General features: G+C 41.0%; 1 protein-coding gene across 3 annotated transcripts in view; it reads right to left on the reverse strand.

Moving 5' to 3' along the window:
- Positions 1-13,999, reverse strand: part of odf2a (outer dense fiber of sperm tails 2a) — a 43,098-nt gene that overhangs the window by 27,779 nt on the left and 1,320 nt on the right. For all 3 annotated transcript variants that reach the window (XR_004894981.1, XM_031287336.2, XM_031287335.2), the window contains exons 3-5: positions 12,258-12,371; positions 11,954-12,142; positions 312-499 (exon numbers count right to left, since the gene is read on the reverse strand). Coding sequence is in view for 2 of the 3 variants with exons in the window: in XM_031287336.2 (XP_031143196.1) it covers positions 312-499; positions 11,954-12,142; positions 12,258-12,371 (491 nt within the window). In the remaining variant the exon portion in view is untranslated. The remainder of the gene's footprint in view (positions 1-311; positions 500-11,953; positions 12,143-12,257; positions 12,372-13,999) is intronic.

The following is a 13,999-nucleotide window of genomic DNA, read 5'->3' on the forward strand; positions in this document are numbered from 1 at the left end:
AGGCGCCAGTAACCCTGATGCGCAAGGAGGTGCGAGGCCCCGTCCAACGCTGCTTGCAGCTTTAATTTAATTTCTTATTCAAATAACTTATAACTAAAGGTAAATGTGAGAAAAAAAGAAAAGATACTTCCTGCCCACCCTTTCTCATGTGAAAAAGAAAGAAGAAAAAGAACAGAAAAAAGAAGAAAAATAAAAAGGGTTGACTTCCTGCCCACCCTTTCTCATGTGAATAAGAAAGAAGAAAAAGAGATGACTTCCTGCCCACCCTTTCTCATGTGAAGCACTATAAAAGTGCTTAGTATAATATTTACCTGTTGTAGTCGGTCTCCTCTAGCATCTTCTCCATGGATTGGCGTAATCTTGTGTTCTCCCGCTCAGTCTCTTTCAGCTCCTTAGTCACCTCAGCCAGCTCCTCCTCCTGCTCAACGATCACCCGGTGGGAGACACTCAGCTGCTCGGATTGACGCTCCAGCAGCTGCTCCTTCTTCCGCAGTTTCACCTGCACACGTACAGATGTGCAAACATACATGTAGACAGACTCACACAAACAATAGGTTACTGGGATCTTTGGGGACCCAGTAGCTCACTGTTGCTCTTTCTGTACCACAACTCCATCAAATGACATCATGGTGTGGTAATAACAAGATTATTATTAGGGGTCCAAGCCCGAGGCTGTAGGAACCGCGGTAGCAAAGCTAAGCGGTTCACACAGCAGGGCTGTGGAACCCTATTGTTTTCGTAAGGATTATTATTCTTCTCCGCCTAAAACTCCCGCTACAGCCTAAACCATACATGGTGGGGGGGTGCCATTTTCAGGACTGGTCCAGAACTCCGAAAGGACCTCAGGCGCAACAATTGACCCACTTCCACTGGCGCTATAGCAGAAAAAAAAACGCATTTGGCCCTATAACTTCCAAACCGTACATTGCACATTCAAAAACCATATATCCTCATGTTCCCTGGATCCAACTGAATCTCCTGATATAGGCCACGCCCATTTCCGCATAGACTTTTATGCGTGAAACATCGCAGGTTACCTCCCCTTTCTCTGCTTTGCCCGCCCAGAGAATTTGGCCCGCCCATGAGAAAGAGAGAAACATCATGGCTTGCAAACAAGCAAAGTGGCAATTGGTCAAGATGTCATAGGACCTTTAATGGGATATTTGCAACGGCAATGTACCGCAGACCTTGCGGCTCACACCTCTCGATATTTCCTGACGTTTGCCTCCCCACTGTTACGCTTTGGGTCCCGCTTTCGCACGCTCCCCGGGTCATCGGGGGCGACTGGTGCCGGGAGGCTTGGACCCCGTCATAACTGCTTGCAGTTCCAGTTATTACTGAACTCAATCTAAATAATAAAAACAAACCCATGTAATTTTTTCGATGTTTGCACATCTCCTTTAATTTTCCTTCATGAATATAAATTACATTTGATGACAGGACAAATACATCAGCAGCATTCATCTGTTCTTCTAGTTGGATTGGTGCTGAGGCTTGCAGTCTCAGTCACGGATTGGATGAATTTTCATCACATGGCTATGCTTCACACTTAAAAAGATTTATTACAGCTTCTTGATCATGTAAATGGTTGATTTCTTGCAAATTTTTGAAGAAGGGCATGTTCAAGTTTTTTATCCACTCTGTGTTTTTTTGGCTTAAAGCGTAACTCTCGCCAAAATGCAACCTAGGGTCTTTTTGTGAATGTACCCGAGTCAAACTTTCGTTTAAAAGCACAATTAAGACGGAAACGCCACTTTTTAGATTTACCATATTTTCATTTTCAGTCAAATGGCCTTTTGAAAGGGAGTGCTAGGGGCACTACTATGATCGCATCAAAATCGCTATTTTTAAAACACTAAAAGGCTCGACACATGAACTTGAGCATTGAGAACAGTGTTTGTGTACACAGAGTTTACTAAAAAGAAAGGTTTTGAACAACTCACTTTAGTAGTTGTTTTTTCCGGTCGCCGCCATCTTGCCAGTCAAAAACAGTCGATATCCGAATGCAACGTAACAGGGAGAAGAGTAAAGATGGAAAGCTCCTAAAGCTTAGTTCCACATAAATGCACGGATAATTTGTTGTTTTGTCGTTAGTGAAAAACAATATTGACCTTGTAGTTGAAAAAAGAGCCTCATATAAGAATGACATTTCCTCCTATGGAGTCCGTTCATTCGCATTCGGAGATCGACACTTTTTGACTGGCAAGATGGCGGCTGTCACTGTGTCACGAGCCAAAGCATTAAGAGATTGTTGTAGCAACCAACGTAGTAATAACTTTGATTAATACAGCGCATTTCATGAAACCCACAGGCGCTTTACACAAGTATAGGGGGACAATGGAAAAGAAAATAGTAGGCCAACACAAACACGGACTAAAAGGAATAAAACGTCTGCGCTAAATTGAAGGGGGGGAGGTCATTTAATCTAGGCTACTGGTGTACAACCACATCGCGCATTAAGTTATTTTATGAATGAAATAGACATATGACATACCTGAGGGCCAATTTGGGAACGTTTTTGAATAATTTACAATCCCGTAATTGACCCATATTGACTCGGTTTCGCCTGTTCTTTCACTTTCCCTTTTAGCTTTTAGTTGTTCTTCGTTCAATTTCATTCTTTTCTGTGGCCCTGCCCCAGTATCAGCCATAACTACAGTAAAGTAGCATAAAATTAAAATACAATTAGGCCTATATAAAGAAATACCCTGCTACCTTTTACCTGGCTGGATACAGTAACACAAGCTTTTACGGTGATACAGCGAAATCTGTGACCCTTCAGAATGTGTTACTGTAGCGCCGCCTACCTGCCGAAAATCATTTTGTGACTTTGCAGGAAAAATCGGACCCGGCATTAATAAAAACTATATAAAACTTGCGTTCTTTTCACTGTTAGTCTTGTTTGCTGTTACAGGTCATTTATGATCATCAGATGGAACATTACACAGTTTCAGAAATGTGTAAAAGTTACATATAGTCACTTGAAGTGCTTTGGGGTAGAGCCCTGCGCGGGACTGTTTTCTTCATCCCTCTCACGCCGAATTTCTGACCATTAACGCTCGCACCCGCATCGTGTGTGTTACACTCCCGCCCGCACGCGCAATGTGTATGTACACTCCCGCCCGCACCCGCAAAACTCTGAGAATTTATGCCCGCACAATAATAGAGATCCATTGAGTTTGTGTCTTCTCCATCCCGCATGAGAAAACACGTCACTTTTTCTTTTTTCTTTTTTTATTAATAACTTTGTTTTATCAAAAACTTTGCACCGTCACACGGCAAATACAAATAGACTGCTTTGCAAAAAATACAATGATAAACCACATGAAAAACAGCAGTTTTAAGATTATTTTTAAAACTAGGTATTCGGTTTGAAAAAATAAATAAAAACATTCAAACTTAGGCAGCTCAATAACACTGGCATCATCACGCCTCTTTATGTAGGACCTAATTAACAAATAGCAACGAGAGTAGGCTGTGAGTGGCTCAAAAAAATAACACTAATAAATAACATAAAATAAACAAAGTTAACGAGTGAAACGAATACATTTAACAAATGAATCATTTGGCCATAATATTGCTGTGGAGGAAGAGAATGTTGCTGACCGACTGCGGTCCCAATCCCGTGTGTCTCTCTTCCAAGATGCGCCCACAGACACTAAAGGCCCGCTCTGAAGGCGCACTGAATGCGGGGATACTGAAGACGAAACGCGCTAGCTTTGATAGCGCTGGGAAGCGCTCTTTGTTAAACTTCCACCATTGAAGCACGCTGTCTGGGTCTGGGTTATCAGAGAGCCGGGAGCTGAGATATTCAGCCATTTCATCATCGACCGGCTTTGGCACTGAAGCAAAGGACGCATCGTCTTCCCAGTCTGCGAATCGGTCTGTGCTTTGCTTTTTGGCTGGTGGCTCATCCTCTGCTGTGGCCGGGACCACGTCAAACTGCATCTTCTGAATAATTTCCTTTGCGCCTTTGGATAGGATTATATAAATAAATATGTATTTATAAAATGGCTCATGCTGTTATTCATTTAGCTATATATACTTAAAATTCTTAATCATTGTCTTTTAGCTCCGTTTCTATTTTTTGACTGCATTTCACTTGTAATTGCACTGTGTATTTTCTGTTTTTATGTCTGTAATAGGCTACATACCATAGATATAGAACAATAGATATGACATGACGTCATAACTAATGGCATAACTGTCCGCCATCTTACTAGGGTACTGTTTACAATTGTCACCTATGGCAGCAAGTATGGTTATCAGCTGTGCAGCACCTAACTGCTTTACCAGAAAAACCAAAGAGACACAGGAGGCTGCCATCACTTTCCACATGTCAGTAGGAGTAGATAGAGTATTTTTCTCTTCTTTTTTTAACTATAAATACAGAAAAGTTGGTGAACTAGCTAGCTAGCTAGTTACGTTACCTAGCAACTGTTAACGGACCGGCTGAGATGTCAGTTATTGGTGATTGTTAGCTAGCTCTTAACAGCATTTATGAACAGCAAACATTGTTTTAGTTGATTGATTTTTGACCTCAAATAAGACATTTAGTAACGTTAACGTTATAACAGTTTTTTCTAACACGTCGTTAATATTACCCCTACATTGACTGCTGCGGCTGATTTCACTCAATCTGTGTTTTCAAAGTTTTCAGTTAAATTAAAGTTAACAACAAGTACTCTTCTTTACTCCTAAATGTCACTTTACAATATCTCAAGACAAATCCAGCAAGCTAACGGTACGTTAATCTGTGACGTTACACATAGAGTAAAGTTACGTTACACAAATCAACATTAGCCACACCCAGCAACACGGAGCCCTAACCGACCAGCCGCACTTAACGTTACATTTTCACCAGCTAACATTAGCTCCCCAAACATTAGCCATGTTGAATCCTGCTGTCAGTCATCATATATATTTACATACTATTGTTGTCAGCTTACCTCATTCCTTTACACGATTTTCCTTTCAGTAAAGCAAATTAAAACTTAATAATCCATGTCTTGATGAGGGAAAGTAACTTCAATCCAGAAAGGATTCCTACTTCAGCAGCAAAGTCTCCGCATTACTATCGTAAATGTAATTTTCATAACATTAGTCCATCAGCAGTTCTGGTGAAGTCATTATAGTCTTTATCAACAAAAACTCATTGAAGCTAGCGAGGCTCTACTCCGCTCGTCGTCAAAACAAACTCCATGCCGGGCCGGTTGACAGTAATACCAAAGAATTTCTAATATGGAAAGAAGTTCCACTCTCTCGTTACTTCCGGCTTCTGAACTGGTTGCAGTTCCACCAGAGTTCCAAATAGGTGGCGCTCACAGGCCAGTGCAGAATGAATGGGACTCTATGGAACTATACCCCTCAAAATCCACTTTTCTCAGGATATAATTTTTTGTCTAGTAATTTGAATGTTGCATTTGAAAGGGGAGGCTAAGAAAATACACACTGCTGCGTGTTAGATTTTTTTAAAGTGGCTTTTTGTTCTAAAAAGCCTTTTAAAATGTCAATGACGTCATACACATATACGGCCAGAGATTCTGCTTTACGGCGAGCTCTGAGTCGCTTCCTTTTTTCTCTCGAGGCATCGACAACACAGCTGACAGGTTAGACTCTCTCTGTCAATACACGTGCTAGAAAGAGGTTTGCTAATGTTTTAAAGACCACGCCGAAATATTCACTCTGGCATTCTGGTTCTGCTTCGGATGCCGTCAAGCGGGATCTCCGATCGTAATCTGTAAATCCTTCAGCATTCATTAGCAGAATGCTAGCGTGTTATGGGCAACAACGACTCAACCTGTAACAAATCGAAAGGGCATAAGTACTCGTTCATTCAACTTTCGACCTATAATCCATGTTGAACTTGCAAAAACTACAATCAAATCTGAGATTTCTCATCGACAATCAGGCGAAAGAGAAATCAGGCGAAAGAGAAATTTAGCCGTCTAGCTCCATAGGGTCCCATTCATTTTGCACTGGACCGTGATCACCCCCAGTGGAACTCTGGTGGAACTGCAACCAAAGTAGGTACAATGGGGCTTAATAGGAAGTGGAACGGCTTTCCGTAGACGGGCTTTGGTAATACAAAAGTGAAACAAACGCTAAACAGGAAGTAGCGGGGTTGATGGGAAATGTGGTTTTATAGTTGAGATAAAATCTACAGCCGTAAATAAATGTATTAATAAATTACAGTTGGATGTTTCTCTCATGTGTCTTATCGTAACTACCGCTCTATAGACCATAATACTGAATCTATTTAGGATTTCTACATTAAAAAATATTGTTTAATGTATATTAGCCATTCAGAATACCAAAGACAGTTTTTACATATTAAGTTCAGGCAAAATTGAAAAAATAAAATTATTACCTGCAATATAAATGCAAAATTATAAGATTATCTTTATAATTGAACGAATTACTTGTTCTCTTGGAGCTATATCGATCAAAATTCCACCCAAATCTCTATTTTTTGTTTCTTTCTAGAAAGGCACAATTGTCTTACAGTCATTACTTTTAATTAAAACCACTATTGATGTATTGGTAGAAAAAGATAAGGATTATAAAGACAACATGAGCCTCTTTCCACATTGATTCCAATTGAAGCAATTCTAAAACTTAACCCTGCTAAGATGGCCGCCAAGTGGTTCCATCCTGGAATGGCAAGTCAGAATTACATGTCATATCTATTGTTCTATATCTATGCTACATACCTTTAACCAGGTCTTCTTTTTCATCTAGGGGCAGCATCCGTAGCATTCGCATATCTGTACATCATGTGGAGAGGGAATGCAGATGTGTCACTGGTGCCCATCAGTTCTTCCAGACGGGAGGCACACACATTGGCGACTTCAGAGAGCAAGGGTTTGAGGATTGCTGCTTGGGAGTGTTCAATGAGTTTCACGGACCACGGCAGTGGAAGTGAAGTGCTGGGAGTGGAGTTGTCGGACTCTAAGTCATTAGTAGCATCCTTGAATAACTTAAGGAACACAACTACTGTTTTCAAAGTGTTTGCATTGATCTGCGCAATTCTTTCATACGGGTTATTGCTCAGCAGTAATGTGGAGATCTCCTCATGCTGTTGCAGTGTGGAATCCAGCATATCATAATTTGAATTCCATCTTGTCTCGATGGATTGCTTGAGGGATTTCTTCAAGCTGTTTTGCAGACCTGAATGTTTGAAATAAATCACCAGTTTTTTTGCATTGGTCAACAGTTCAGACAGCTCAGCATTGGCTTCATTTTCAGCCAACACGCCTGGTGCAAATGCACTTGACAAGGTGACGTTCAGGATGTGCGCGTTGCAGTTCAGCCTGGTGTATCCACGCAGGGCAGCGACTATATTGGCTCCACGGTCAGTGACAAACACAACATGGCCAGATAGAAGTGACGCATCTATTCCAAATTCACGGAGTTTCTGGAACAGCAGGCTTCTGATATTCTCCCGTTTTTGATACACCACTCTCGAAGGGAGCCGCGTATAACACCCTGGAAACGAGGTCGAAGTTGTTGTTTGTATAATGGATGGTGCCGGATAGGAATGAAGTTTTATGGTAATCCTCCGTCCATATATCTGTTGTGATGGCACATCCATATGTTTCGATGATGGGCTTTATCTCCGCTGCCACTGACGCCTGTAGTGCTTGTGCTCGCCCCTCGACATGTCTGGATACAATGATTGGATGAGGTAAAACATCTTTTACATCAAATTTGCCATATGTAGCGCCGACATTAACAAGGTGTTGCGATGTCAACAAAGCCTTTCCCAGCGACGAAGTCTTATGGCCATATGTCTAGACAGCACATTTCCACACATGTTAGTAGTTTCTTGTTTAATATGTGTAGGGAGATGTTGTTTATCCTTGAAAAGCAGCTTACTTTGACCGGGGAGAACAGAGCAGGTATGTCGCCTCAACCCAGAGGTGCCGGATTTGTGTCTGTTGTAGACTAGTATTTTTGCACAAAGTCCAGTTTGTTTCCATCTTTGTCACAAACAATTGAGAAACTTCTCCAAATGTCAGACTTGCCTTGCTTTCTTTTTTTGTTGTAAAGACCTTGTTTGAGGTTCTTTTCCACATCATTCACTGACTCCATCCTGTCGCTAGGCTACATCTCGATCCCGCAGTGTTTTTTTTAGCCGCCCGTTCCCGCCCGCAGCAAAGTTCAAACCGCCCACTCCCGCGAGACAATGCAGCCCTCTACTTTGGGGTCCTTCTGTAAGTAATTTTGGGGTAAAATTTAGTTCTGGAATATGCTACAAGCAGCAATCCCACAGGCCAAGCAACGGCCTTACTGTATGCATATATCTGTCTTTTTGTGTATACATTTTTAGTCATGCTATTATGCATCTGGCTGCTGGAGTGTTGTCACATACCTTTCACTCAGGAATTGCTTCTTTGAAAAGCACTGTAAATTGTTAATTAGATCCCAGGCTCCTCCGGCCACACGTCAAAGTGTCCCTGAGCAAGACACTGAACCCCAAGTTGCTCCCTGCATGCTGTATGTATTGCTGTCCACAGCTCCTAATGCTAAGGATGGGTTAGATGTAGTAATTGAATTTCACGACATTGTACTGTGATTTGTATGTGACAATTAAGAAAAAATATTTTTTTTGTTAATTATGTCTAATTAATTAAATTCTCCACATGTGGACTCTAATCAAGTTCTAGAGATATCTCAAGAATAAGGGTCAATTTGGAGTGAGATAGCAAAGGTTGTGTATACTGTGGTAAATGAGAGATTTCATTTATTAAAGAAATAAAAACATGCTCTCACTTTGTCATTATGGGGTATTGTGTGTAGAATAAATTGCCAAAAAGGTACCTTTAATCCATCTTAAATTAAATGTATACCAGTGCAGGGTTTCCCGCAGAAAATGTGTTAGTTAAGGTGGTAGGTTTGCCATCTGACGGGGGGGGGGGGAGAGATGGGTTGTTAATAGTACATCAGTGTCAAAATATCAAATGTATTGGTTTCAATCTCCTGAAACAGACTGGTGTAGTGCAGAGGCCAATTTTTGTAAACTGGCGTCACTTGCTGCACTGATTACATCGAAACTTCCCCTCTCCCCATCACGCTTCTCCTCCAGCCCAGTGGTAAGTTCAACACTTCGGATTTGGATACAATTTAGGCAAACGTTCCATTTCTCTGACCTCTCCATACTCAGTCCTGTCTGTAATAATCATCTTTTTCCTGCTGCTAAAATGGACGATACTTTTAAACGGTGGGACAGTATGGGCCTTTCTAGGTGTAAAGAGTTTTTTATAAATAACGTCTTTCTCAGTTTTACTGACTTGGTCAGTAAATTTAACATTAATAAGTCCAGTTTTTTCAGATATCTTCAGGTTCGTCATTTCATTCAAACTCACATCTCATCATTTCCTCAACTACCTGTGCACTCTGACCTAGAGGATATACTGCAGACCCCTCTAACCTCGAGAGGCCAAATTTCTAACCTATACAATTCTATTATGTCACTCTACAATATATCCATGGATCCTATCAGGACAAAATGGGAAGACGAGTTAGGGACAAATATATCAGATGCTGTATGGGACAGAGCTCTAAGCTGGGTGAATGGGACCTCTTCTTGTGCACGTTTGAATTTGATTCAGTTTAAAGTTCTTCACCGTATGCACTATAGTAAGGTTAAGCTGGCCAAAATATACTCTGACACGGATGTCATCTGTGATAGATGCAGAATGGACAGGGCAGATTTACTTCACATGTTCTGGTCATGTTCCATGCTGAGAGAGTTCTGGGCATCAATATTTAAAGTCTTAAACGAAGCCTTTGATTTAGCTCTACACCCTAGTCCTACAATGGCCGTGTTTGGGGTACATGGGGGTGATTTTGTAATGTCCAATAGTATGGAGGGTGTTGTTGCTTTTGCAACCTTATTAGCACGGCGGAGAATACTTATGGACTGGAAATCACCTATACCGCCAAAAGCTGCTACTTGGCTTTCTGATGTTATGATGTTTTTAAAAATAGAAAAAAATCAAGTACTTTCTTAAAGGATCAACCAATAAATTTTACAAGAATTGTGGCCCTTTACTGGCTTACTTTGAAGGACTTACTGCACTTCCCTCTTAGTAACTGCTAAGAATTGTAAAGCATAATGATTACACTATTTGTTACCATGAGTGTTTATTTTTATTTTGTTTTATTTATTTATTTATTTTTTTATTATGTTAATATTGCTGTTATTATTATTATTATTATTATTATTACTTTCATATTCATGCTTTTATTTTCCTTTTGTTTTTATTTGTTTTTCCTTATCCTCTTTGCCTCGGCATAAGGGCTTTGTTGTGTGTGGGATGGGGTTAACGGAAAGATGTCTTGTTATAATTGACATTGTAATATTGCATTGAATTTTGTGCATTCTATCTTTTCTAAAACAATAAAAATACTTGTTAAAAAAATATATATATATATCAAATGTATACATCTCTGTAGTGCAGACTCTGTACTACACACTACACGAAATATTAAATTTAAATAATAATAAATAATTAATAAATAACCAGCTTTTTAAAATAACAGTTGCAATGTGCAATTTTAAGCTCATTAAACTATTTTCAAAAAAAGTGCTATAACAATTTTACTGGCATTACTCCCATTATCCTCCGTGACACGCACTCGTCCACTTTGCCCGACAACTCTTCTCCAAAACAGCGCTGAGATAACAGAGCTCAGCCCATAGCTTCACACACTCCAGCAGATAGTATGCGTGAAATAAAAACAGGACACGTCATTTCACTGTGTGTAACTGCGCTAACTAACCGTGTATTCTTAGACTGCGTGTAGTGATTTAAAAAAACGGACAACAGCTGTGTCTCAAAGACCGGGCAACAGCCGGGACATTGAGAATCCATGCGCGAGAGGTGATGGATAGTTCTAGTCACTTCGTCATGTATTCACTTCGTGGAAACAAGAGAAGAAAGCCTCACTGATGTGAAGAACAGGACAGAGAAACATATATAAATGTTCTCTGCCCACCATATGCCAAGACTCCGGTAAGTCCACTCACCCCGTCTCTGCCCGGGCATGCCCCAGCTGCCGCATATTTGCGCGACGGTGAATTGGCGATTGTTCTCACAGACACACGCGCGATATCAACTGGCTAGTTATCCTCCAGACAGCGACGGACCACGTCTCTTTTTCTTTCTCTCATTTCGGCCGTGCGGCGCGCGTGCCCGCTCGCGGTGTGAAGCGCGTCCGCGCTATTGTCCGAGATGCACTTGACGGCCTTTTGTGCAGCGGATCTTTTTTTTTTTTGATGACCCAGTTAAGGCGGTAGGGTTCCCCATCTTAGGCGGCCGCCCAAGCTGCAAAGTGCTGCGGGAAACCGTGCCAGTGTGCAAAAAGTGAAGGTGGTCAGAATGCTTTCCTTAGTCTGTTATAATCCGCACTGCTCATGAGGTTGTTTTTTTTTTTGTTTAATTTGTACATAAGAGGCATCTTTTTTTTTTTTTTAAAGGTTTAGAATTGATACAGCAGAGGCAGATACATCCTGACTTTTAGTACCTAGAATCAGGGTCAAGCTCCAAGAACACTAGATCTAGCAACTGGATATCCATTATACTATCCCTGCCTTGTAAATGTCTCTCAAACTCCATGTCCTAAGTTTTTAATGCAGATTTTTCTTAGAAATGTGTTATGCTGATGACATCTTCAGGGTTACTTTCATTCATTACATTATACACCTGTTTTCTGAGGTTGAGTTTTACTTCACGTGTCAAAAATCAGTGGAGTGCTCCAACATACAAACAAACAATGAAGCATCAATAAGGCCTAAAATAAAAAGTGCAATTTTTAAAAAGACAACTATGAGATCAATATAATGCCAAACTGGTTTATGCCTAAAGCCTGATAGGGACTTAAAAAGGAATGGACTTGTGTGAGGCAGACCTGCTCAGATCAAAGTGGAAACAGAGAGGAAACTGACCTCATTCTTCAGAGAGCTGACTTCAGTCAGTAAGCAGTCAATCTTCCTCTCATATTGGCTGATTCGTCCGTGCAGCCCTTCTTCTTCTTCTTCTTCTGATGTGAGGTCAGCTAATCGCAACGCAGACTGGGAATGTTCAGGTTCTGGGTCAGGGAGCGGTGGTGTGATTTCAAGGCGGTGCTTTGGCCCCTTGGTGCAAATAACACTTTCAATAACATATCTTTAACTGGATGAGCTCTTTCACAATGCTGACACAAAAACAATCTTACAGAGGATGGGATTTAGGTGGATGATGATGCGTTACCTCCCACGTGTATAAAGCGTCCCGTTTGGAGACCTTTCCTGGTGGTATCCATGGACATCGAGTTTTGACCTTGGCTGTAGTACGGAGGTTTCCTCTGTCGACATGGGTCGTCCCCTTTAAAACAATGTGTGCAGCAGCATGTCATAGCCATCTGTTAGGCCTTTATGCTGCATAATAACTACATTGTATGAGAATAGATGTGTACAATGAACAGGAGTGAGTGTTATGAGTTTTACAAGATGTCATAACTTTTGTTTAGAACTGATGAGATATCCGCACACTTAGATCTATGCAGTGTTTCAGTTTATTTTGAGCTTTCGGCCTTCATCAGAGTAGGCATGGGCCAGTATAAGATTCTGACGGTATGATAACCTTCAGCAAAAATATCACGGTTTCACAGTATTGAGGTATTGCAGTTACAGCTTTAAATGTATTATTTTGAAATGTCTGGGTAAAAAACAACTACTCCCCCCCCCCCCCCCCATCGAACACAATGTATTTTATTTTGAAACACACTGCACACTGGCAGAGGGATTTCTAAACTGCACTTTCTGTCCTTGAAGATGTCCAAAAACAGCTCATGCTGCAGGAACGGTACCATGGAAAATTGTAGTGGTTTTGAAACCGTGACTTTTTTAAACCACGCAGGGTTTCCCGCAGCACTTTGCAGTTAAGGCGTCCGCCTAACCAACACACGCCTGCCGCCTTAACTATACAAAAATATGTATATGAGCGATATCCGCCGTGTTACTCTGTCCTGTTTTCTTCCTTTCATTTCCAAACCACACAGTTGGCAACATGAAGGTGGAGGCGGTGGAGACAGGCTGGGACATAAACGCCACGGGCTGCTGTGGACTTGTCAGTCTCGCAAGCGGTTTCAGGAAAGTGGTTGCATGTATCCGACAATGCACAGAACATTAACTGGTACAAGCCTACAGCTGTCCGCGGACACAGAGTGCGGAAAATGTGAGCCTCCCGGATAGGTGAACTGAGACTCTGTTTCCTGATTGTCGGTCAATGGTTAATGATTGGTTAACATCTTTTGGAAGGCTGGTCGCCACTTACTAGCTAATTAATTAGCCTGAGGTAAACAATAGCTATCAGTAAACAGAAGTGACGTGGTGGCTGGCATCTGGTGTGTGCGCCAGTGTTTGTGTGTGTGTTGCCCCCCCCGCGAAGCTCCGACATGCAGACAGCAGAGCAACAGAAGAAAGTAGCAGCACCTTCACCAAAATGAAGACTGAAAAACAGAACTATTTTAGTACAAACATTTACTCGCCATGTGGCAGATAGCCACATAGATATAGATATAGACAGATATAATTTGTTAATTATATATTATTATTTAAATTTTATTTTTAGTGTTTAGTAAATAATTGTTAAATGTAGTACAGAGTCTGTAGTCTATCGCACAAACAAGCCTACACGTGTGCGTTTCTCCGGTGGGGATTAATAAAGTATGAATTATTACTATTCAGTAATGGACAGGCAGGTAAAAATAACCAATCCCATTCTAATCATTGGCAGTATGCAACACACCTGTGCACACCCTGGTGGTAGAAGCTCCACCTCTTGGGAATTGTAGTTTTTAAGTACTGAATGGTGTACTGTGAGGCATACAAATAGAAGCCATTCTTATATGTATATATATAAAAAGGGTTGGAACAGTGAATATAGAAAGAAAAACGTTTGATCAGGAAAAAATAAGATCAAGGAGATACACATCTTCAAAAGCTGCATAT

This window comes from Sander lucioperca, chromosome 14 (genome assembly GCF_008315115.2).
Source record: "Sander lucioperca isolate FBNREF2018 chromosome 14, SLUC_FBN_1.2, whole genome shotgun sequence".
Lineage (NCBI taxonomy): Eukaryota > Metazoa > Chordata > Actinopteri > Perciformes > Percidae > Sander > Sander lucioperca.